A 21,668-nucleotide genomic window follows, 5' to 3' on the forward strand; every position below is an offset into this window, starting at 1 on the left:
ACCCGATATCGATAGAGTTGTACATAACTATAACCAAGCCTACTAATGAGCCAAGTACATGGAGGAACGAGATGAGCGTGCTTGTTGTAAGATCGAGTTGGGTAGATCGGCTGCAGGTTGAAGACCCATGTCGACGTAGATTTTGGAGATTGGGTGAATTGGCGAAAAAAAAAGAGATGAGCATGTTGCCAGACAGTAGATCTATATTGTAGGCTACCTCAATTGGTGTCGAATTGGGAATGGGGAGCGAGATGGGTTGATGATCGGCAAGCTGTTGCAGTGGGAAATATAAAGTGGGAGAGTCAAAGTGCGCTGAGTGAAAAATATAAATTAGGGTAAAATAAGACCATTGATCCTTGACAATCACTAGCTGAGACATTTTGAGCAGCAGCAATGATACGTGGTGTGAGGGTATGATCTTTTGTCAAAAGATCGCGTGCCACACCAGCCTTTAGCTTGGACCAAAAAAACTCGATAGGATTTAAGAAAGGTGAATACGGAGGGAGATGAAGCACCTTAAATCCACGCGTTTCGACGGCTTCAAGCATCTCTTTTGTGTGATGGATACTTGCATTATCCATGACTACAATCCTGCTAGGGATATCGTTCTTGACTACGACATCCATCACAATATGAAGAAAGTCGATAAAATGCGTTGCACGAGTGCCGACTTTTTCCACTATGCGCTCTTCACCATGCTGGATTCTGCGTTTCTTGGATGTAGACACTGCTTGTGGTTTTCTCAAAGATAGGTTGACGACTCCTTCAGCAGCAATTGCACCCAAGATAGTAATGTTTACCCCACGGGTATTTGATACGATGGCCTTTGCTGGCTCACCTCTTTTGGATCTGCCAAAATTACGCTTGATGTGGAAGTTGAAACCAGCTTCATCGATAAAAATGCACTTTGTGTAGTCGATTTGTTCCTGGCGAATGGACATCACCCAATTCATGCGTTTTTTAATGGTTGCTGGAGAGTTGCGTGCTTCTGATATCTTCTCGAGCTTCTTCATAGTGAGACCACAGTGCTTTACTAAATGCTTTTGGATTCCACTCTGCGTAATTGACAAAGAGAATCGTTCCGAAAGAAGTTGCTGTGCTTGTTTAAGTGTTGTCGTAGGGTCATTGTCATATAGAGCTTGCAAGGCCGCTGTATGCTCCTTAGTGAAAGTCTGTGGTGCACCCTTATTCTTCCCCAATTGACTTGGCAAGTATGGCTTATTATCACGGAAACGCTCCCAATAACGCTGAGCAGTGCGTGGTGGCATGCGCATTTGACGAGCTGCTTCCGCACAGTTTAATGTCACGTTTTGAATGGTGTCAATGAGTTGTATGATAAACATATCGGTATAGCGCTTGTTGGGGCCTATGTAAAAAGTCGAATGGAAATGTGTTTATACAATAAAGCTATGTATCGATATAAAGCAAATGTTGTAGATTACCTCTTGGATTCTTTACCTCCTTGACGGGATGCTTTCGTGGTCGTCCTCGTCCTTTTTTCGGCGTCACTTCAGCTTGAGCATCTGCAACCTGCGTCTTTTGGACTACATGATCGATAATGTGATCGTGCTGAGAATGATCTTCATCTCCGGGTTCAGGTAATTCATGCTGTATCACACCTTGTAAATGGTATGTATCGTATTGGCGTTGACAGTTACTATACCTTTTCAGCTGCATTCGCTGTTTTCGCCATTGAAACCAAAGATCGGATGCCATCTTTGCCCATATCCAAGTCCGTAACAACAATATGGTATGGATCTGGTGTTTCAATCACTTCCTCCATCAAATCTTCTTCTATTTTGTCGTTATCGTCGTCATCAAATGGAAGTGGCGACTCATACACACTGTAGGAAAAGCTTTCCTGATTAACTCTATTCGATTCCAAAGAAGCTATATAGTTTTCAAAAAGCTCTGACTAACAGCTGTATGACTATTGTTCCACCATTTAGCTAGAGTTTGAGAATAAAAATCTAATTAGGATATCCGAATGACTCTGAAGCCACTTTACTTGTGGATTACTAAAAGCCATGGCTTAACAAGAACAAACGCGATGGTCTATGACGACGATAAGCGCTCGTTTCGTGTAGTCGTTTCTATAGTAATGCTCTAATTTGCTGATGATTCCTTCTACTGACGATCCGTTTATGACATACTCCTGAGTCTTAATATACATAAGGGATATGGGCAACAAGCTGTGGTGGCACTTGTGCTACACAAAGCGATGTCTGCATGACTACGGTGTGTGTCCACTGCAGCTATGACGAATACCTTAAGGGCTTTACGGAGCACCTCAATGGCTATGTGGCACCCTTATTCTAGATAAACAACAACAATGGGATTTGGCGTTAATCTTGAGTGCATCCTACTGCGATAGGACATACCCTTCTTTCACTGCTACATTTTCACGATATGACCAGTCGTCAGGCACCCAAAAAACACAGCAGATGCACTTTTTGCAATCAATGGAAAAAACGGTCTGCAGTGAAAAAGCATATGAATCGTTGTTCTCAAAATCCTCGAAGATTTCATCACCCCACCAAATTACGCGTGACAAAGTCTCGAGTCTTGGATTTCTTACCGGTTCTGGTGGACACGTAATAAGATAAGAGAAAAGGGAACAATAAAGAGTCAGTGAGACTATTAACTACCGATTTATTACATGAATGGGTGTCCTTATATACAAATTATGAAGAATGAGAATAGGAATGAGAATGAATGGTATGTACAGATGTTATGATTGTATCGGGACCAGCCCTTGGTATGATGCATGAATGTCACATTTGCCCCCCTCGAGGCTGTAAAGCCTAGTGGAAAAGCTTAATAGCTTTGATGATTACGGAGGTGGTATCGTGCTTTCTTATTTGCATGTGAGTGGTTGCTACTTTTTCTTTTGAGATTGAGCCGTTCTAAGATGTTTTGGGGATTTTCGTTTCTTCGTCTCCAATATGTGGTGATGGAGGATGGATCATTAAAGTTTTGAGGTGGCTCCCAAGTGTCGTCATCCTCCGAATAGCCTTTCCAACGCACTCGATACAAGAAGTTTCCTTTATGCACTTTGTGTCCAACGATGTTTTCAATCTCGTATATCTCATCAGCGGGTATATGCTCTAGTACTTGTATTGGTTTGAGCGATTGTGGCGGATAATTTCTAGGGAGTATTTCCCCCTCGTAGTTTTTAAGGACATACGACGTCCCTGCATTGGTGGTATTGATGATTTGATAAGGGCCTTTGTATGTGGCATCGAATTTGCTAGATAATTCAGGAGAGCGAACCATCACGTAATCGCCGATATTATATTGTGTCATCTTATGTTTTCGATTGAAGTATGCTTCTTGGCGTTTAGTGATAGTCTTTGTGCTTTCCCGAATGGCAGGGAATACGATATCCTTCATGTGATGTATGCGTTCAAGTAATTGTTCCTCTGACAAAGGCTCGGAGTCGGGTGTATTGGTATAATCTTTGAAGTCATTGTGCCTTCGTGCAAACATGAGGGTGAATGGTGGGGTCTTATGGCGTGATGTAACGTTGGCATTCAAAGCGAGTTGGACAGCAGGTACATATGAATCCCAATTGGTGGTGGCTCCTTTCAACATCTCTTTGATACACAACGTAACTTTTTGTACCCATCGTTCTGCAGAGCCATTGGCACGGGGGTGATAAGGTAGTACAAGTCTATGTTCAAAGCCTGATGCTCTGGCAAAACGTTTCATGAGATCATTAACGAATTCTTTGCCATTGTCGGACTGAATGATTTTAGGGAGGCCAACGTCGCAAAAGATTTGTACGAGGGTGTTTACGATAGTGGTAGCTTCTTTGTCTGGTAAAGGACGTAGGATGCAGAAACGTGTACACATGTCAACGAGAACAAGTAGGTTGCGGTTGCCTTTTTCCGATAATTCGTAGTTGGCTAAGTCCATGGCCCAATGGTCTCCTGGTGATTCAGCTGTAATGGATTTGAGTGGGTGGTAACCTCTTTGAGCTATGTTGAATTTTTGACACTCAGGGCATTGCATTACTAAGTTGACAGCTTCTTGCTTTAAATTTGGCCAATGTAGGCCGTTATTATGTATGGCTTGTACAATTGCATTAGCGCCAAAGTGGCCAAATAGGTGAGCTTGTTCAAGTATTTGTGGTCGTTCATTCTCAGGTGGTGTTAAGGTGTTTTCGGCGATTAGCTCGGCTGCTCGACTTATTTTAGTGTGATTCTCTTCGTGTGCATCCAATGTATTACGTGTGAGGTTGTCATGGCCTTCATGGAAGAGGCGTGATAAGGCATCACTCATGCCGTTTAATCGTCCTGCAATGTGTACGATGTCGAACTTATAATTGTATAGCGTGGTAAACCAATTGGTCAACATTGAATTGAGCTCTTTTTGGTGATGTAGATACGTTAATGCTTTATGGTCTGTGTAAAGGGTAAATTTATTTCCCCATAGGTATTTGTGGTATTTCGTTAGAGCAAAAATCACAGCTAGCAATTCTTTTTTGGTGATCATATAGTTTCTTTCTGATTTGGTTAAGGCTCTTGCCATGTATGAGATGATGTGTTTGCGATTGTTGTACTTTTGGTATAATACAGCGGCTATACCAACGTTCGATGCGTCGGTCGCAACGTGGAATCGTTCATTCATATTGGGGTAGCTAAGGATAGGTGCTTCTAATAATGCACGTTTGAGTAAATTAAAGGCTTGTGTGTGCCGTTCATTCCATTGGGATGCAACGTTATTGGAAAATTGGAGTTCATGCAGCGGCTTGGTGATATCAGCGATGTAAGGAATGTAATTACGAAAGTAATTGATGAAGCCAAGGTATGCTTGAATGTCTTTGGAGGTACGTGGCATTGGCCAAGATTGTGCATTTGTGATTTTACGTGGATCGGGTCTATGACCATTCTTGTCGACGCAGAAACCGAGGAGATTGACACACTTTTGCATGAAAAAGCATTTCTTAGGTTGAAGGATGAGATTGGCATCTGTGAGCCGATTAATTACTGTAATAACGTGTTGTGCGTGATCCTCTTTTGTGTGGGAGTATACAATGATATCGTCTACGAAGGTTGTGACGTATGGGAGATCTCGAAATATGATGTGCATGACACGCTGAAATTTTGCTGAGATAGGCTTTAAGCCAAATGGGCAGCCTCTAAACATGTAACGTGTACCATTTGGAGCAGTGAATGCGGTTTTATGCTGATGTGCAGGATTAATTGGGAAGCGATGAAAGGCACTGGCTAGGTCAAGGGTAGTATATATAGAAGCTCCAGCAAGCTGATCAAAGATTTCATTAATAAGAGGTAAGCTATAGTTTGTTGATAAAACGAATGGCCTTGGCTGGGTCACAGAACCGGGTCACACTGCTTATTCGTGACCCGACGCAATTTATCTATTGTTCGCCTTGCACACATGAGCGCGCCAGCGCTCCGCTCCATGCATTTTCACACGTTCCCCGCATAATGAATGGTCTTAGCTCTCCGCATGAATATCTCCCAGGCGACTAGTATTTTCCCACCTTGGCAACCTCACTTCTTTTCTTTGAGTCTTTCTCCTCTCCAAGTCTTCATCAGCTTTTATTTAGTCTTGTTTGTTGTAAGCGTCTTGTGGTTCGAGATTGGACATGACATGGACATGACATGACATGACGTACCTGACACACGGGTTGCTTTAGACGATGCCTCCTCGTACCCGTACTCGTCGATCACGTAATATTGTCAACACCACGCCGTCATCGTCGTCATTGCCTTTTTCACCGCCGTCCTTGTCCTCAGTCGCCACTCGATCATCATCATCATCATCATCATCATCATCATCGCTGCCGTTGTTTTCGTCGCCATCTTTGTCTTCAGTTGCAGAGCCACACCCACATCCACCAGGAGTACAATCATCATATCCACGCCTTACTGCCACATGCCAAGGGTCCAGGAGTGTTGAGAATAGTACACGAGAGGATGATATTCTCCAACAATCTCTTGACAGTATACAAGAAATTCGAGCCAAAGGTACAACTCTTGTATATAACCCTAAGCAAACAATGTATAAGGTTAGTGGATGGTGAATACATTAACGTGTGGTTCAAGATGAATTTAAACATGTGATCATAGGAATGGTGTATGGAAAACGAATACGAAGATGGTTACATTGTGACCGAAAAGAAGTTACTACGTTTTTTGGATGAGCGAGTGGTCCCAACAGGCAACCAAAGGAAAGATTTACAACCCGATGGCAACCCATATCCACTCGGCACTTCAGCAATTGATCAATACATCAATGCAGTTGTTGATATCTACGCTACCCAACAATCGAAAGGCCAAAACAGCCATCCTCATCCCCGTGGTCTCGCACTGAAATCGTGGAAAAGAGCGAAGGCTTTTCATCAAAGAGAGTTGAGGCGAAGATTGAAGGTGGATCGTGGCATAGGGGGGATCAATGATGGCTATACTCGTGAGGAGATGGTTAAGGTGGCCGACTACTTTTTCCAAAATGGTGCTGAACATGACTTGCGCGAACGTATGGCTTTTTTGTTTCATCACATGCTGCTATTACGGGGCGAAGATACTCGAGCCCTAGAGTTTGCCGATATTTTTACTCTCAATTTCGACAATGAAGGACCCACTGAATGCCCTGCACTCGTTTTACAATTTGACGGGGGAAAGACGAATCAAAATCATCTCAAGCAATACGCTGCTACCATTAGGCACGAAAACGTGCAGACGTGCGCGATCGGTGCAATGGCTATATATTTTTTTCAACGATTTGAAAGAAACGGCGAGGAGTTCCCAAGTTTTGAAGACAACGATTGGTTCGAGATAAAGGTGTGCAAAGGCCATGATCGCATGAAAGAAATGAGTTACGACACACAACGCAGAGCAATAACGAAAGCTTTTAAGCGTTGCCAAATCCATAGTCGCCACAAAACACATGCTGGGAGAGGATCAGGTGCGAGGTATGCTGTATCATCGGGTGCAACCGAGGATCAAGTTAGGAAGCATGGTCGGTGGCAGCAAGACGCTCTGCAAAAACATTATTTGACCGGTTTGCCGAAACAGGTGATAAGGACGATGAACGGCTTCCCCCCTGAAGGCCATGGTTTTTTCTTGAAACGTGCTTGCGTCACTCCTAGTGAAGAATTACAGCAAAAGATTTTCCCTCAAGTTGAAGACTACTTGGATCGTGTTCAACGTGGTGATGGATGCCAAAGAACAATTTGCGGTCAAGGTTTTCTGCTTTTGCTACAAAAGTTGCGTTTGATATTCCTTCAAGACGTGGTGATGTTGCGCGCAATTCCCGGTTTGCAGTGTTCGAGCCTATTCAGCCATAAACTATTTCAAGACCCCGAGTTTCTGAATTTTGAACCACAACTTCTACATGTTTCAAACACTGAACCAGATCCCCAACAACAAAGCTTGCACAGTATTGTACCTACCATAAGCGACCAGCTGACATCGATTCATGCCAAAATGGATGGCAACCAAGCTGCTGTCATGAAAGAGTTGGATAAGATGAGCCAAGAGAATAACAATTTGGAAGGGAGTACGTATTTATATAGTTCTTTTCTTTATTCGTGGTATGATGTACAATTATTAATCAACTAGTAAAGGGGTCAAGCATGTGTTCAAGGATATCTTCCGTGGGTTGTTTAGTGAAGGAAACCATGATCGCGTCGAGATGGATGGTAACAGCAGCAGGAGCGTGGATGGTAGCCACGGCAGGGACATGGATGGTAGCCACGGCAGGGACATGGATGGTAACGACAACACAAGCGCAAAAAATACACAACAAAAAGCCCCTGCGTATGTTCTCAGCCGCGAGCTGACCACTGTCGATGAGGTGTGGCGAGAGTGGGATGAAGGTTTGTACCGAGGCACCCCAGCAGTAAGAGATCTAGAAAAAAGGTATCAAGCAACATGGCGAAGCAGTGTGAAAGGTAGACCTTGATCCATCACAATTTCAATCACACAACATTGTGCCTAACACATGTGCTTTTTCAGAACGAAAGTTTTTCAGTAAACGGAAGAAGATCATTGATGCTATATACCAGATTCAAGAAGAGGAGCATGTTTCAATCACTGAAGCTGTAAATCGCCTTGAAGAACGACGTGGGACTTGGAGTCTCGATCGATTATGGAAGGAACTAAACAATCAGCGTGGCCGCACCACAGGATGATCCATGAAGCAACAACCATTTTTTCGGACAGCAACCATTTCTTTTTGTATATAGTAGCATCACCTCGCTTTTCTTGTAGTATATAAGTAACATCATATTACCTTCATTAAATTCGTGTTTGACAATCAAGAAAAGTCATAAATGGTCATTTCCATTGTTCATACCATCCACGCCATCCATGATATAGAATTTGTCGTGATATACAATACTCGTGTAACATGTAGGTATGGATAAGGGTGGGGTATGGACAAGGTAAGGGATCATGGTTTCCGTATTGCTATAACATACTTGCGATTTTGGAGTTTTCTAGGTATCTAAAGTCATTTTGGATATTACAGGAGTGAAATAGAAAAATCCATTCCCACAGTGACATGACGCCTAGCATATCGGTATTTGTTGCATGTGAGCGAAGTTGTGGTGTATACGTGGTAAGCATTGCGTAAATGGACTTTCCATGAGCCATGATAAGATCAGCTTCTTTTTATATAGGCACTCTTCGGCGCACAGTACAATAATGGTAATAGCGGCAAGCATCTCTTGGCAATGGTGACGGTGGATCCTTCAATGATAACACTACGAAATGCCCAAGTTGATATATACCTTTTGCTATTAGGGAAATGAGAATACGTCAAATCAATAAAGCCCATGCGCCAACGTGAAAACATTGGAGCGCCATGCATTAAAAGCAGCAGCGCCAAAATGAAAATTACATGACGCCAAATGAAAAAAACACTCGGCCAAGGTGAAAATCAAAGGCCGCCAAGTTGATAACACCCCAACGCCAAATGGAAATTGGTGTAACGCCAAAGCAAAAAAGATCAAGCGCCATATTTAAGAAAAATCCAATACGTATAACGATTCGTTGCATACGTCAATTGGAATGACTCCTTTTGAATGCGATTTGGGTCGTTCACCTTCTTCGTTATTGACCGTTGTACGCCAATCTACGTCTTCCTCAGTTGAGTCAGCATCGGTGTTGGTCTCTAAACTTGAGAATGTGAAGAAGTTGGCACTCCAACAATTGGAAACTGCGGTGACAAGGCAGAAAACATACGCTGATACACGACGTCGTGAGTTGTCATTCGACATTGGCGACTTGGTGTTGGTCGACTTAAGTGTGATAAACCCTGACGTGTATGCAAACGCACCAAGCCGGAAAATTTTGCCACAAAGGCATGGCCCGTTTAAGGTTATTCAACGCATTGGTGACGTTGCATACAAGGTTGATCTCCCCACCACCATTCGTGCTCACAACGTGTTTCATGTTTCTGTACTCTCTCGTTATCAAGAACCGGATGAGCCTTCTCGACGACCAGAGATGCCTCCACCAGTTATCACGAACGATAATGATGACGAAGATGAGTGGGAAGTTGAACGCATCCTCAACGTACGTATTCGTGGAAGACAAAAGAAGAAACAATACCTCGTCAAGTGGGTTGGTTATCCTTTGCACGATGCAACATGGGAACCTGAATCAAATTTGGTTAATGCAGCCGACCTCGTGGCCGAGTTTGAAACCTCTCACGCACACCGCCCACAACGTAAAACGCGTAAGTAATGATTGCTTACACTCTCACGCTTCTTTTCCCTTTTTCCAATAAACTTTTTTCACGATCATCACCTTTTCCTTGACTGAGTCGCACTCGGTGTCCCATTTTACGTACCCTTTGCTTTGGGAGGGGTGAGACCTGATGACACGCATCATGGTTTATGCAAGTTGTCGATTTGCTTGTATATTACGCTTATCACGACGTCGCAGCAACACCAAGATTACGCCTCAACGAAAAAGCTTCTCCAGTATGAATCACCTAACGCTGCGTCTCTCTATATTATCGAAGCTGGGTCACGATGCAGTTAGGGGCTACTGCCGAAACACAACGACACGCAAGATGATTGGCTTGTAGGATGACGATGACAAGATACCGTTCACATACGACACGTTACGATCGAGACATACAACGATCCTACAAGATTCAGGCAAGCTTAAATCAAGACCGCAACGACGCACAATCATCCACGTTATCTCCCATTACGATTACGCTTTACGTTTACGATTACGATTACGATACACGTTTACGACACATCATACACGCACATCATCCAGAGGACGACTCACTCAGGACGGGGAGAATGTAGCATTCACAGCTACAAGATACGCTAGTTTCACTGAGATTACGACATTACGATTATAGACGAGCTCATGTCTTAGATACGATATAGCTTTAGCGTAGTTTAGATGTATGTGTATAAATACAAGTGTTGTCGACGACCCGACAACGATAGTCTGTTTCCACCGAATCTCTCTTGACTGTAAGTAAGACGACCTTCATGTATCCCATTTAGTAGCTTGCTATCCTTATCCATCTACGATTGGTATGGGACCTGCAATGCTACACGTATGGCATCAAGCCTGGAGCCGGATGTCCAGGATGAATACCTACGTACGTCGGATGGAAAACTAATCTATGGAAGAACCACAGTGGTATTTGATCCAAAGCAAGGAAGATTATGGTCTGTTCAGAAGCGTTACGCATTTTTTGGCACTGATGAAAAAGATGGCAAGAAAAAAGTTTTTTGCAACTTTACTTTTCCGAATGGGAGAAAATGCTTACATATGTTGGTGAGCCCTGACAAGTCCACTGGCAACATCAATAACCACCTCAGGAGCGAGCATAAAATTGATAAGAATAGCCCAGCAAAAGGCGAACAGCCGTCTATACGGGCAGGAGCACTTGAAGGCTACTGGCAGAATGCTGGCAGGAGCAGTCAAACTGTTGCCTTCAGCAGTAACTTGTTTAGGGAAACATTGGTTGAATATATTGTTCAATCAGCAACCCCGTTCCTTGCAGTAAAGCAAACAGCTCTTCAACAACTCCTCCACCTGGCCCATAGAGCCCCGAGCCCAACATCCATTCAGCTACCAAGTCCTCAAACTCTTACACGCGACTTAGGACAAGTCTATAACAAGTTGAAAGCTAGCATCGCTAAAGAGCTACAGCATCAAGAACGCCTTGGATTCACAATTGATTCCTGGACCACGCCTAGCATGAAATCATCATTTCTTGCAGTAACTGCGCATTGGATTGATGAGAGGTGGATATCACAATCAGTTACTATTGGATTTGAGAAAATTGTCGGTGCCCGTACAGGAAACAATATGGCAGAAATTGTGTATGGGGTGCTCGATAATTATCAGCTCACAACTATACCGTTCCATATCACAATGGATAATGCGTCGAATATGGATACATTGGCTACTGCTTTGGAGACCAAGATTCAAAACCAATTGATATTCACAGCTGAGGGTTGTCGTGTGCATTGTGTTGGACATATAATCAATTTAGCTACTCAAGCGGCACTAGTAACAATACAAGCTGAATCACATGATGCCGAAGAAGACCAAGAACTGTTTGATAATGTGGAAAATAATACAACACGATTGCATAGTAAGTCATAGTAGATCATAAGCGACCATCTACGCAATCCAACTAATGTATTAAACAATTTTTACTGATGATATGTACTTCCTTTGGCAATAGCTCCTATCGATAAATTAAGACAAGGGATCATCAGAATACGAGGATCACCACAACGCCGTGAAACGTTTCGAAACATGGTCCAAGCAAGATGTGATAAGGAGGCTAACGCGCATCCCGAGCTGTTGCGTGATGTTCGGGTTCGATGGAACTCGACGCTTGCCATGCTAGAACGTGCCATAGAGCTGTGTAGTGCATATGATGGATTTTGTGAACTATTAGCAACTGACTTTGGGCGCAATCAGCTGAATGACAATGACTGGCAATTAATCCGATATACCAAGCGCTACTTAGAATCCTTCAAAGAGTTCATCGAACTATTGTCTGGCCAAGATTATCCCACAGTGAATGTCGTTATACCAGCATACAATTGGCTTTTTAATCACCTTGACAGATTTTGTGTAAGTACTGACTACTGTTTCCTTTACAGATGCTGGTATCATTCTATTCTAACATGCTACCTAAAGATTCCACGAGAAGGCGAGGAGCAAGAACAAGGAGTTAATTTGCTACGTCAGACAACAACTGACCGTGTATTTGACGTTGACGATCTTCCTTCGGCTTTTGTAAGGGAAACATTAGACAGGGCTGCTCGGTCTAGCTTCGAGGTTTTGCGAAAGTACTATAGCTCAACAACACAGCCCCTATATGCAATTGCTCTTGCAATGGATCCGGGGTGCAAGTATGCGTGGTGGGGTCAAGCACGTTGGCCTGAAAATTGGATAACGGATGCTAAGAAGCAAGTGGCAGACGCATGGAACATATGGAAAGAGGAACACCCATTAGCAGTACACAATGAACACAACAATGCTCCTGAAGAGCAGCAACCAATTCGTCGTCGATTGAAGGTGCAAAAGCGCATGGATTCTCAAAATGTACCTGACGATGAATTAACGAGCTACGTTGGTGAAGACACTATCGATGAGTTTGCCGAAAGCGTTGCTAGCTACTGGATGCGACAAGGACCAGGAAGAGCACGGCTTGCATCATTCGCAAAAGGATTTTTATGTGTGCCAGCAACATCTACCCTGTCAGAACGATGCTTTTCCAGAGCAAAATTCTTTATAACACCAACCTGTAACAGATTAAGTGACGATAATCTCTCCATATCAGTACTCCTTGATTCCTTCTTTAGATTTCGAAACGCAACTCAAAATGCATAAGATTGAATGGTGCCATAGCGGCAGTGCCCCTTACATATGTTTACCAACCATGTCATAGTACCCCTTGGCATTATCCCTATACCACTGATATAGAATAGCATTAATATACGTATCGTTTCGTTCATGTAAACCTATGCCTATTGATCAAAGTGCTATCTTATATAATGACCCAAGAAGCACCATATAGTACATTCTACATTGCTGATATCTATTCCAAGCAAAAAGATTAAGGGTAATCACTATAACCCCTTATGCCTAAGCGTGGTTTTTAATGGCAAATGGCAATGGCACTAACAGTGGTGCACACGTATACCAATGACATCGAGACTATCGGTTAAACATTATCCATCATATCAATACAAGCACAAGCGGATCGTTACATCTCACCTGCTTTCCCCTATTCATATGTACGCATGATCCAATACAACCACATTTACATGCATCACCACATCTATCCTTTACATCCTGCACTATACGTCGGATACTAGAATATATTTAAAGCAATGGATGATCGTCTTCAGAATAAACATCAATCTCAAAGAGATTTATAGTTTGTGTTCCTTTCTTTTTATTCCAACTCATTTTGTTTACGACATCAACTTCGTAAGATCTTTTCGCATTCACCCGGTGTTTAATAAAAGTTGTAGCTAGGTACCAACCGCATATGTGCATCTTAATTTTAAATGGGGGAAACCAGCAGAGTACTGAGAAAAGTGGGAAGAGGGGGAAAATTCGCACCTTCGGGATGGCATGGCATAACTGGCTACTGTGAGCGGGCACACAATTTGATTTCCAGATGATCGTTGATCGGACTAGAGGCTACTGGATAGAAGCACACAAAATATTGAGCACTTGCATACCCCGATAGAATTCTAAGCCACGCGGGTCATAAAAGGCAAATTTTTACTTGTGCACAGACACTCCCCCCTAATTTCGGTCTTTGTTTACAATGGCAGGATCACCTAATGAACGCACAATTGAGCAAGTTGCCAATGAGCTAGTGCTTTTGGCCAATCGTGGTTTGTTGTTTCGTTACATCGGTGTGGTAGCTTTCTCTAATGTGATACATTGCTGTTCTAGCTGGCCCTAGCGATTTGGTCTCGCTAATGGCATCCTTGCATGCCCGATTGAAAATCTCAATTCAACACCATGGCAAGGGCAATCGGCGTTCGTACCAATTAACAAAGCGTGGCACAGCTGCGGTTGTTGATCTGCCTCCTGATCTTGCTGAAACTGTCGAAGATGAGAATGGTATTAGGTTTATTGTTTATATATCGAAGGTTCGGTAATCTGATGATGTGATATTATATAGGCTCACGTGATGGCGGTATTTCTGCAGCTGGTGACACTAATAGCAACATGGATGGTACTGGCGCGTCCGTTGATGTCGATACTTCTATTGCTTGTGGGTCTGGTGATGTCGATACTTCTATTGCTTGTGCTAGTGAGGATACTAGTTCTGGTAGGTAACGGGTATAATTTACTGCTTTAATATCTAACGCTGATAGAATTTGCTCAAGTCAATGCAGATATGGATGATCCAAAGGCCGGCACAGCTAGCGAGCATGTTGCCAGCCACCAACGTGATGATGCTGATGGTATGGATTAGTACATTTCTATGACATTTTAGCTAATTGTGATTATGGTATGAATGCATGTAGTGGAAGCAATGAACGAGAATGTGAGTAATGCTATAATCAATCCATGTTGCATCATCTAATGTTTTCGTCGCTATTATGTCTACAGCCAACAAAAAGACGACGTGTTTGCGCTGCTGCTGCCAGTGGCACCATCGCAACGTATTCGCAATCGGCCCTATCTGGCACATCAACCACGGTTACCAAGGCACGCAGGGCGAAGCCAGTGCCACGATACGTGCTTGACGACTACCAGAAAGCTATTTGCTTGCTTATACGTTATGAAGTACGCAAAAGGTTGATAACGCTTACACTTCACATTTATTTTTGATTATAGCACTGGAAGAAGTTGTTGATCTTGACAGTGATGAGATAATGGAACGTTTGGAAGATTACTTTGAGGAATAAGATATGACTACACGTACCTTGCCTGAATCTGCCACAAAATTGGAAAAAGATCAAATGGAACTCCACAAGCACTTTTCATCATATGTCAAGGGATATAGCCAGCAGTTCAAAGCCTCGGTAGTGGCGAACTTAGGGGCATACCGGTTTTTCTGCAAAATGAGCGAGATGCATGAGCTCCCACGTGAACAGCGTATAACGATCAAGCAATGTGCAGAGGACTATTGCCAGGAGTATGGTATGTGGTACTAGATCTATTCTTTATTGCCCCTTGCACGTGTATCTTGAGTATGAATACCTAACGAAATCGACACCTCTTTATTAGGCGAGGATTTAAAGCATGTTCATGACCACATGCGGTATGCGCTAAAGGTTGGTGGGCGCCTTTGGATTCTTGCCCAAGCGTTTGAATGGCGTGAGCTTGTTGTTTTTTTCCCTGAGATCTCGGCAAAGAAATTTACTGATAATGTATGGCAATCATAACTCATGAATTATGATGCATTCATCTGCAGCTTTCCTTCATACACTTTCTAATGTTTGATATACAGGATTTCCAAGATGAACAGCAACATGAGGATAATGATTTCGTGGTTGAGGTATATGGCTTCGTGGGTGATGATGTTTTTTTTCGTGCATAATCATATATGAGTTCGTGGATGATGGTTTTGGTTTCGTGGGTGATGGTATTAACTTCGTGGGTAGCGCTTTTTATTTCGTACTCAGATTCATATAGTTTAGCGCTCGCGGATATTGGTTTCGTGGAGGATCATTTAATTTTCGCGCAGGATCATTTAATTTTCGCGGGATGAGGGAACCGGTTCGTGGAGGAGTCTTTTAACAATGGGGAAGGCGAAGAGAGGTTTTCATACAAAAAAGGTCGAGTACAGCTCACTGGGCCCCCCATTGTTCAAAGACTCCTCCACGAACCATTTCCCTCAACCCGCGAAAATTAAATGATCCTGCGCGAAAATTAAATGATCCTCCACGAAACCAATATCCGCGAGCGCTAAACTATATGAATCTGAGTACGAAATAAAAAGCGCTACCCACGAAGTTAATACCATCACCCACGAAACCAACACCATCACCCACGAACTCATATATGATTATGCACGAAAAAAACATCATCACCCACTAAACCATATACCTCAACCACGAAATCATTATCCTCATGTTCCTGTTCATCTTGGAAATCCTGTATGGTCATAGCTACCTGACGAATTCTGGGGACAGGTACCAGGAATGATTACCCAAGCTATTTCCAGCGCCCATGGAGATATTGCAACCAACTGGAGTACCATTTATGAAAAATTTGACACGCAGTACCAATTGATCAAGGATACTGAATAGTTGAAAATGGTAGCATGTAGAACTGCAGTCGCTAGTAGTAAGGAATATGAGCAAGTAAAAGCTGTTGTAGTATCTTAAGTATCATAACACGATATATATGATTGGATATGGCTGGGATACGTTTGGGATACGATTTTATACGGCTGGGATACGATTTTATACGGCTGAGATACGATTTTATACAGCTGCAGTGATACACAGAATTTGAAATGGTGGCGTATAAAACTGGTCAATTTCCATTCCCAATGCACTGCTGGTGTGGTGCCGGGCACATTCACGTACATACGAGATTGCGAATATGGGTCCAATATTATCCATCCTAACAATGAAAATGCCAAGTGGATCAATCATATGCATGTATGAAAGTTGAAAGATGAAAGTACGTGAAACATGATATGTAATGTATTACGTAAATGCCAACATGCGCTTGCATGATTATGATGGATAGTATTGTAACCCGTATTCTTAGTGCGGTATGATGTACGTGAATGTGCCCGACACCACACCAGCAGTGCATTGGGAATGGAAATTGACCAGTTTTATACGCCGCCATTTCAAATTCTGTGTATCACTGCAGCTGTATAAAATCGTATTTTCAGCCATATAAAATCGTATTTTCAGCCGTATAAAGTCGTATCCCAGCCGTATAAAGTCGTATCCCAGCCGTATAAAATCGTATCCCAATTGTATCCCAGCCATATCCAATCATATATATCGTGTTATGATACTTAAGATACTACAACAGCTTTCAATTGCTCACATTCCTTACCAGTTAGCAGTTACTACTATCAACTGCAGTTCTACATCCTACCATTTTCAACACGTGAATCCAACACAATACCAGTGATGCATTGAAATAGGAATTCATCAGTTTTGTCAATGCTGCGATTTCAAGATGTGTGCGCGCACACAGATGGGCATATCCGATTTGATCCGAATCCAAATCCGATCCGGAGCCAAACCGATCTGATCTGCCAGATCCGGATCATGGAAATTAGTATCCGACAAAAATCGGATCGGATTCGGTACCACGCCAACCCGATCCGATCCGTACTTTGGTGACCGCTAGTGGACGTTGTAATAATGTATACTTGGAGTACCGTCGACATATGGGTGAAGCAGTAGTTGATGCCAATGTCATTAACAATGCTGCACGGAATGAGGACACGCCTATGAACAATGATCCATTCATGGCAAAGTTGTTTGGAATGCAGACACAAGGATCTAGTGTACGTTCTAGTTTTCAGCATCGCCAAGAGTTGGATGAATACCTTGCCAGACCAATTGAGGTACGTCATGATGACGATCCATTGCAATGGTGGAAGCATCATCACGCCCAATTTCCAGTGCTTTCAAAAGTAGCGCAAGACTACTTAGCAATACCAGGTCTGTTGATTTGTAACTCTTCTTGTGTAATCTATATATTTTCTCACATATTGCGCTCGTGTAAAGAGGCTCAAGTGCTCCTGTCGAGCGTATTTTCTCTAGAGGGAAACACCTCATCTCTCCTGTGAGATCGTCACTTGCTCCTGAAACTGTGCGTGCATGTATGCTAGTAAAGGACAAGTTGCTCAATAAGAATAAGAAGTCCAGTAGCTAAGAACAACATGGAATGGAGCTTGGCTTCATCTAAGCACCTGTTATCACCATGCAACATCCAACATCTACTGCTGATACCAACACTATTTTCTCTTCTTGCTCCATGATCATTAACCATTAACCAATAACCATTATACACAATATCAATATTTTTACTCTTTGACCATACATTATCCATTATTCTATTCCCACTATAGCCATCATTTGTATTATACATAGGATAAAGAGCTTATGTGCTTTATTCAAGTAACGTGTAAACTGCAACTCTTATGAATTCATAAAAAACCTAGCATAGTGCTGCCAGGATCCGGGACGTCCCAAGCATCATTGGGAATTGGGACGTCCCAAGCATCATTGGGAACTGGGACGTCCCAAGCATCATTGGGAACTGGGACGTCCCAAGCATCATTGGGAACTGGGGCGTCCCAGCATCATTGGGAACTGGGACGTCCCAGCATAGTTGGGAGCTGGGACGTCCGAAACATAGTTGGGAACTGGGACATCCTAAGCATAGTTGGGAACTGGGATATCTCAAGTGTCCCAGGTATCGCAGATAATTGGGACTTGCGATATCCCAGTGGGACTTGGGAAAACCCATTCTCCCAAACTTTTAAGTATGTTTACTGGGATGGGATATTAGTATGTCCCAACTGGGACTGGGGATAGCTATATAGTATCCCAGTACTGTCCCATGACGAAGTTGCCTATAAGCATGCCATCCCAGCCCAGCCCAGTCCCAGCTATTGCGAGTCCTGGTCGGACTTCAACTATTGGATGGAAGTGCGCCATCACTTGACATGTATACACACATTGAGAATCTACAAACACTTCAAGCTGATGCCTCGAGAACAAGACCAAATAGACGTACTATACGCAACGCATGGTGATACTCAAGAAGAATTGGTGAGACGTGCTGTCTCGGAGAACCTGCACATGGTTTTGCAGTATTACGATCCTCGGCAAGCTATTACAACATGGCCCATGCGTGGTGACCGCTACAACAATCAATAACAAGTCGACCAAATAACTGGCCCACATTCCTCAACAAAAAAAATTGTAAAAAGATGAAAAGCACAAAAAAAAATGATGTATACGTTATCCCCCCGTCTCTCTCTCCCCCTTCATTTGCCAATAAGGCCCTTTTTTTTTCAATAAAGAGGATCTCGTATCCTTTTCTTTCCCCTATAAAGTGAGGCTGCTTATCATTGACGACTTGTTAATGTCGAGACGACATTTCCCGAGCCGCCGGGAGGTATAAGGTATCAAATGTATCGGTGATAAGATTGCTATTAGTCTGTTGTCAGCGCGCGAGTCAATAAGGCTTTGAGACAATCTTGTATACTTTGATCCATCATTCAATGCTGTTTTCGCATACAAAGTTACCGCAGCAACCACTATATCATAGCAACCATGATGCCATGGCAACCACCTTACCGCAGCAACCTGTCAATCTATTTTCGGAACAATGGAAATCTCGGCGTCCTTTCCACACTTCTTCCATCCTCAAGCCATCATTCATGCACAACCACGTGCTGCTGTCATCTTTGACACCTCTCCATCACATCATCTTCTTACACTTTTCCCAATACACCCTTAGAATAGAAACACCCTTGAACCAATCGTATCTCTCCACTTTGTATTATTGTTAGATTAGAAACTTCCCCACATTGTTGTATCTCCCACCATTGTATCCATTTTTAACCCTGCACCAATGATGTTCAACGTCTTTTCGTTATTTCCTTTGTACTTTTTCATGGAACAGCTGTGTTAACATCCATTGTGCATTGCTGCGGCAATCACATGAAAGATCGAGCATGCGTTGTTTCCATGCGAACGTTCTAAGGATTAGACGTCTAAAGATATATAAACCCCCAGAATGAAATGAATAAACCAGCAGCTTAGCTCACAATTTACCTTAACTGAATCTCTGTTACGAGCCCTCGCAAGCCAAAAGCGCTGCCAGAGGCACATTTATCTTTGAATCTTCAACCTGAATCTTATTTCTGCCTACATCGGACCTCTCATCACCCAACAAACTTGGTGATCCAATCATCTTTACATCACTTCTAGCCAACCTCGGCATTTTTGACTTTTTGCTTCCCCAACCTTTTCACCCCCTTTTCAATTACACATCTTCCTTTTGCTTAAACTCGGCAACAACCTACACATTCCACCTCTCTCCTCCCCACTTTTACTACATCTCCTTTGATACTTTTAGACAAAGTATCTGGTGCTCACTATCCAATCTCCTTGTAACCACGCTGTACACGCATTGAGATTACCCAATAAATCATCCAAATCAAACCCTGCTCTTGCAAGTGATGCTCAATCTAAAGTCCACACGCAAAACCCAACTTTCAAATCCCTATACAAAACCTTGCCCTTACAGAGGATCAAGGCATAGGCGAAGTTTGACTTTCTTACCCTGTGGATCCTTTTTCTCAGCCAATGTCAAAGGGCTGTTCCACGCTGAGTATGTAGGCGCACGTTCAATGACACCGTCAGCCAACCATTCATCAATTGTGCTTTTAACCTCGTCCATTGCTGCTTCAGCTAAAGGGTATTGTGGGCGATAAGAGGTAGCACCTTGAGGTGTCTCTAAGCGAACCACTGATTGAGGTACGTTACAGAAGGAAGACTTTGGTATCTTTTCATTTGCTTTAATATGAGGTTGGATAGCTGCATGAAATGCTTGTTGTTCATTTTTATTGCCCACTGGGGACTCATTAGGTTTGGGTATATCAAATAGGTTTTCATCAGTTACTTTTGGTGATCGATCATCAGTATCCCATTTTGTCGCTAAGCCGTGAATGGATATGCCAAGTGTAGGCATGAGGTCCCATCCAATGATGACTTTGATATCTTCTGAAAGTGGTAATACTTCGAATATGTGGGTATATTGATGACCAGCATACTTAAGGGGTATATCATTAATCTTTCCTAATCGTTGACCAACATGGCCTTTAAGTGAAGTAATAATGGAACCAGTGTGTGTATGTGATGTAATGGGCCATTTATTATCTTTGGCAATTTCTATGTCTATAAGGGAATGATCGGATACTGTATCAACCAATGCTCGTACTTGTTTATTCTGTAATGTGATAGGAACAAAGATAGAATTAGAAGTTGATCTTGATGATAAAAAGGATTGTAGATTACCCTGTGCTTGCTTGTCAAGTTGGCTCTCGTCAACCTCCATCATGGTGGTGGTGTTGTCGTAAGAGAGTCGTGCCATGCGGGATCGTATGTTGTTGTTGTTGCTGCCAATGCGTTGGGCACGGCGTGCACGAGCTTGTCGCATCTCATAGCATTCATGGCCAGGAACAAGAGGTACCTTGTTACAGTGCCAGCACATGTTGGTAGCTCGATTGGCAGGTTGCATGCGGGGTGCAGGATGATAGGGGCGTGTTGTAAAGTTGGCAGAGCGAGAGCTGGAAGCTTGCTTGGCCAAGGCAGAGTTCACATGCTTCTTGAGGACATTGCAGTTCTCCTCGTCGTGACCAGCAGCACGATGCATGGGGCAATTACCAGTCTTGATCTTCTTTGCCTTAGCCTTGCCCTTACCCTTTGATGTGGATCGACGGCGTTTATGCCGATGAGAATCGGAATCAGCAGAATCGGAATCGGAATCCGAAGCACTTGAATCGCTGCTGAAAAAATCTTCTTCCTCAGGAGCTCTTTCGCCTGAAGCGAGTGTCATTACCAATTGCACAATGGGCTCAAGTTCGTCCGGAATGGGGTTGGTTATGTCAACGGGTAGTTGGGCCCCTCCCCCCACCCAAATTTCAAATTCAGTCAGCTCTTTTATTCTGCCCAG

General features: G+C 43.1%; 8 protein-coding genes across 8 annotated transcripts; 5 read left to right on the top strand and 3 right to left on the bottom strand.

The window, feature by feature from the left end:
• Positions 1-302: 302 nt before the first annotated feature.
• On the bottom strand, positions 303-2,029 carry O0I10_012816 (uncharacterized protein; the record flags this gene model as incomplete). The annotated part of the gene is made up of 4 exons (XM_058492703.1): positions 303-1,366; positions 1,443-1,608; positions 1,664-1,915; positions 2,009-2,029. The coding sequence occupies 4 exons, from the start codon at positions 2,027-2,029 to the stop codon at positions 303-305; spliced, it is 1,503 nt and encodes a 500-aa protein (XP_058336524.1).
• A 788-nt stretch (positions 2,030-2,817) lies between these two features.
• O0I10_012817 (uncharacterized protein) lies at positions 2,818-3,918 on the bottom strand (the record flags this gene model as incomplete). Its single annotated transcript, XM_058492704.1, has 1 exon — positions 2,818-3,918. The coding sequence occupies one exon, from the start codon at positions 3,916-3,918 to the stop codon at positions 2,818-2,820; it is 1,101 nt and encodes a 366-aa protein (XP_058336525.1).
• Positions 3,919-5,668: 1,750 nt separating this feature from the next.
• On the top strand, positions 5,669-8,161 carry O0I10_012818 (uncharacterized protein; the record flags this gene model as incomplete). The annotated part of the gene is made up of 4 exons (XM_058492705.1): positions 5,669-6,037; positions 6,099-7,527; positions 7,595-7,921; positions 7,986-8,161. 4 exons carry the CDS (start codon positions 5,669-5,671, stop codon positions 8,159-8,161), a joined length of 2,301 nt encoding a protein of 766 aa, XP_058336526.1.
• An 880-nt stretch (positions 8,162-9,041) lies between these two features.
• On the top strand, positions 9,042-12,860 carry O0I10_012819 (uncharacterized protein; the record flags this gene model as incomplete). The annotated part of the gene is made up of 4 exons (XM_058492706.1): positions 9,042-9,715; positions 10,571-11,607; positions 11,701-12,098; positions 12,165-12,860. The coding sequence occupies 4 exons, from the start codon at positions 9,042-9,044 to the stop codon at positions 12,858-12,860; spliced, it is 2,805 nt and encodes a 934-aa protein (XP_058336527.1).
• A 949-nt stretch (positions 12,861-13,809) lies between these two features.
• O0I10_012820 (uncharacterized protein) lies at positions 13,810-14,905 on the top strand (the record flags this gene model as incomplete). Its single annotated transcript, XM_058492707.1, has 7 exons — positions 13,810-13,879; positions 13,941-14,111; positions 14,173-14,322; positions 14,381-14,458; positions 14,522-14,541; positions 14,607-14,775; positions 14,835-14,905. 7 exons carry the CDS (start codon positions 13,810-13,812, stop codon positions 14,903-14,905), a joined length of 729 nt encoding a protein of 242 aa, XP_058336528.1.
• A 156-nt stretch (positions 14,906-15,061) lies between these two features.
• O0I10_012821 (uncharacterized protein) lies at positions 15,062-16,252 on the top strand (the record flags this gene model as incomplete). Its single annotated transcript, XM_058492708.1, has 3 exons — positions 15,062-15,140; positions 15,228-15,370; positions 16,112-16,252. The coding sequence occupies 3 exons, from the start codon at positions 15,062-15,064 to the stop codon at positions 16,250-16,252; spliced, it is 363 nt and encodes a 120-aa protein (XP_058336529.1).
• Positions 16,253-17,361: 1,109 nt separating this feature from the next.
• O0I10_012822 (uncharacterized protein) lies at positions 17,362-18,862 on the top strand (the record flags this gene model as incomplete). Its single annotated transcript, XM_058492709.1, has 3 exons — positions 17,362-17,541; positions 18,405-18,465; positions 18,534-18,862. 3 exons carry the CDS (start codon positions 17,362-17,364, stop codon positions 18,860-18,862), a joined length of 570 nt encoding a protein of 189 aa, XP_058336530.1.
• A 1,372-nt stretch (positions 18,863-20,234) lies between these two features.
• Positions 20,235-21,551, bottom strand: O0I10_012823 (uncharacterized protein; the record flags this gene model as incomplete). The annotated part of the gene is made up of 1 exon (XM_058492710.1): positions 20,235-21,551. One exon carries the CDS (start codon positions 21,549-21,551, stop codon positions 20,235-20,237), a length of 1,317 nt encoding a protein of 438 aa, XP_058336531.1.
• Positions 21,552-21,668: the final 117 nt, after the last annotated feature.

Source organism: Lichtheimia ornata (assembly GCF_029851405.1).
Source record: "Lichtheimia ornata isolate CBS 291.66 chromosome Unknown scaffold00163, whole genome shotgun sequence".
Taxonomy (NCBI): domain Eukaryota; kingdom Fungi; phylum Mucoromycota; class Mucoromycetes; order Mucorales; family Lichtheimiaceae; genus Lichtheimia; species Lichtheimia ornata.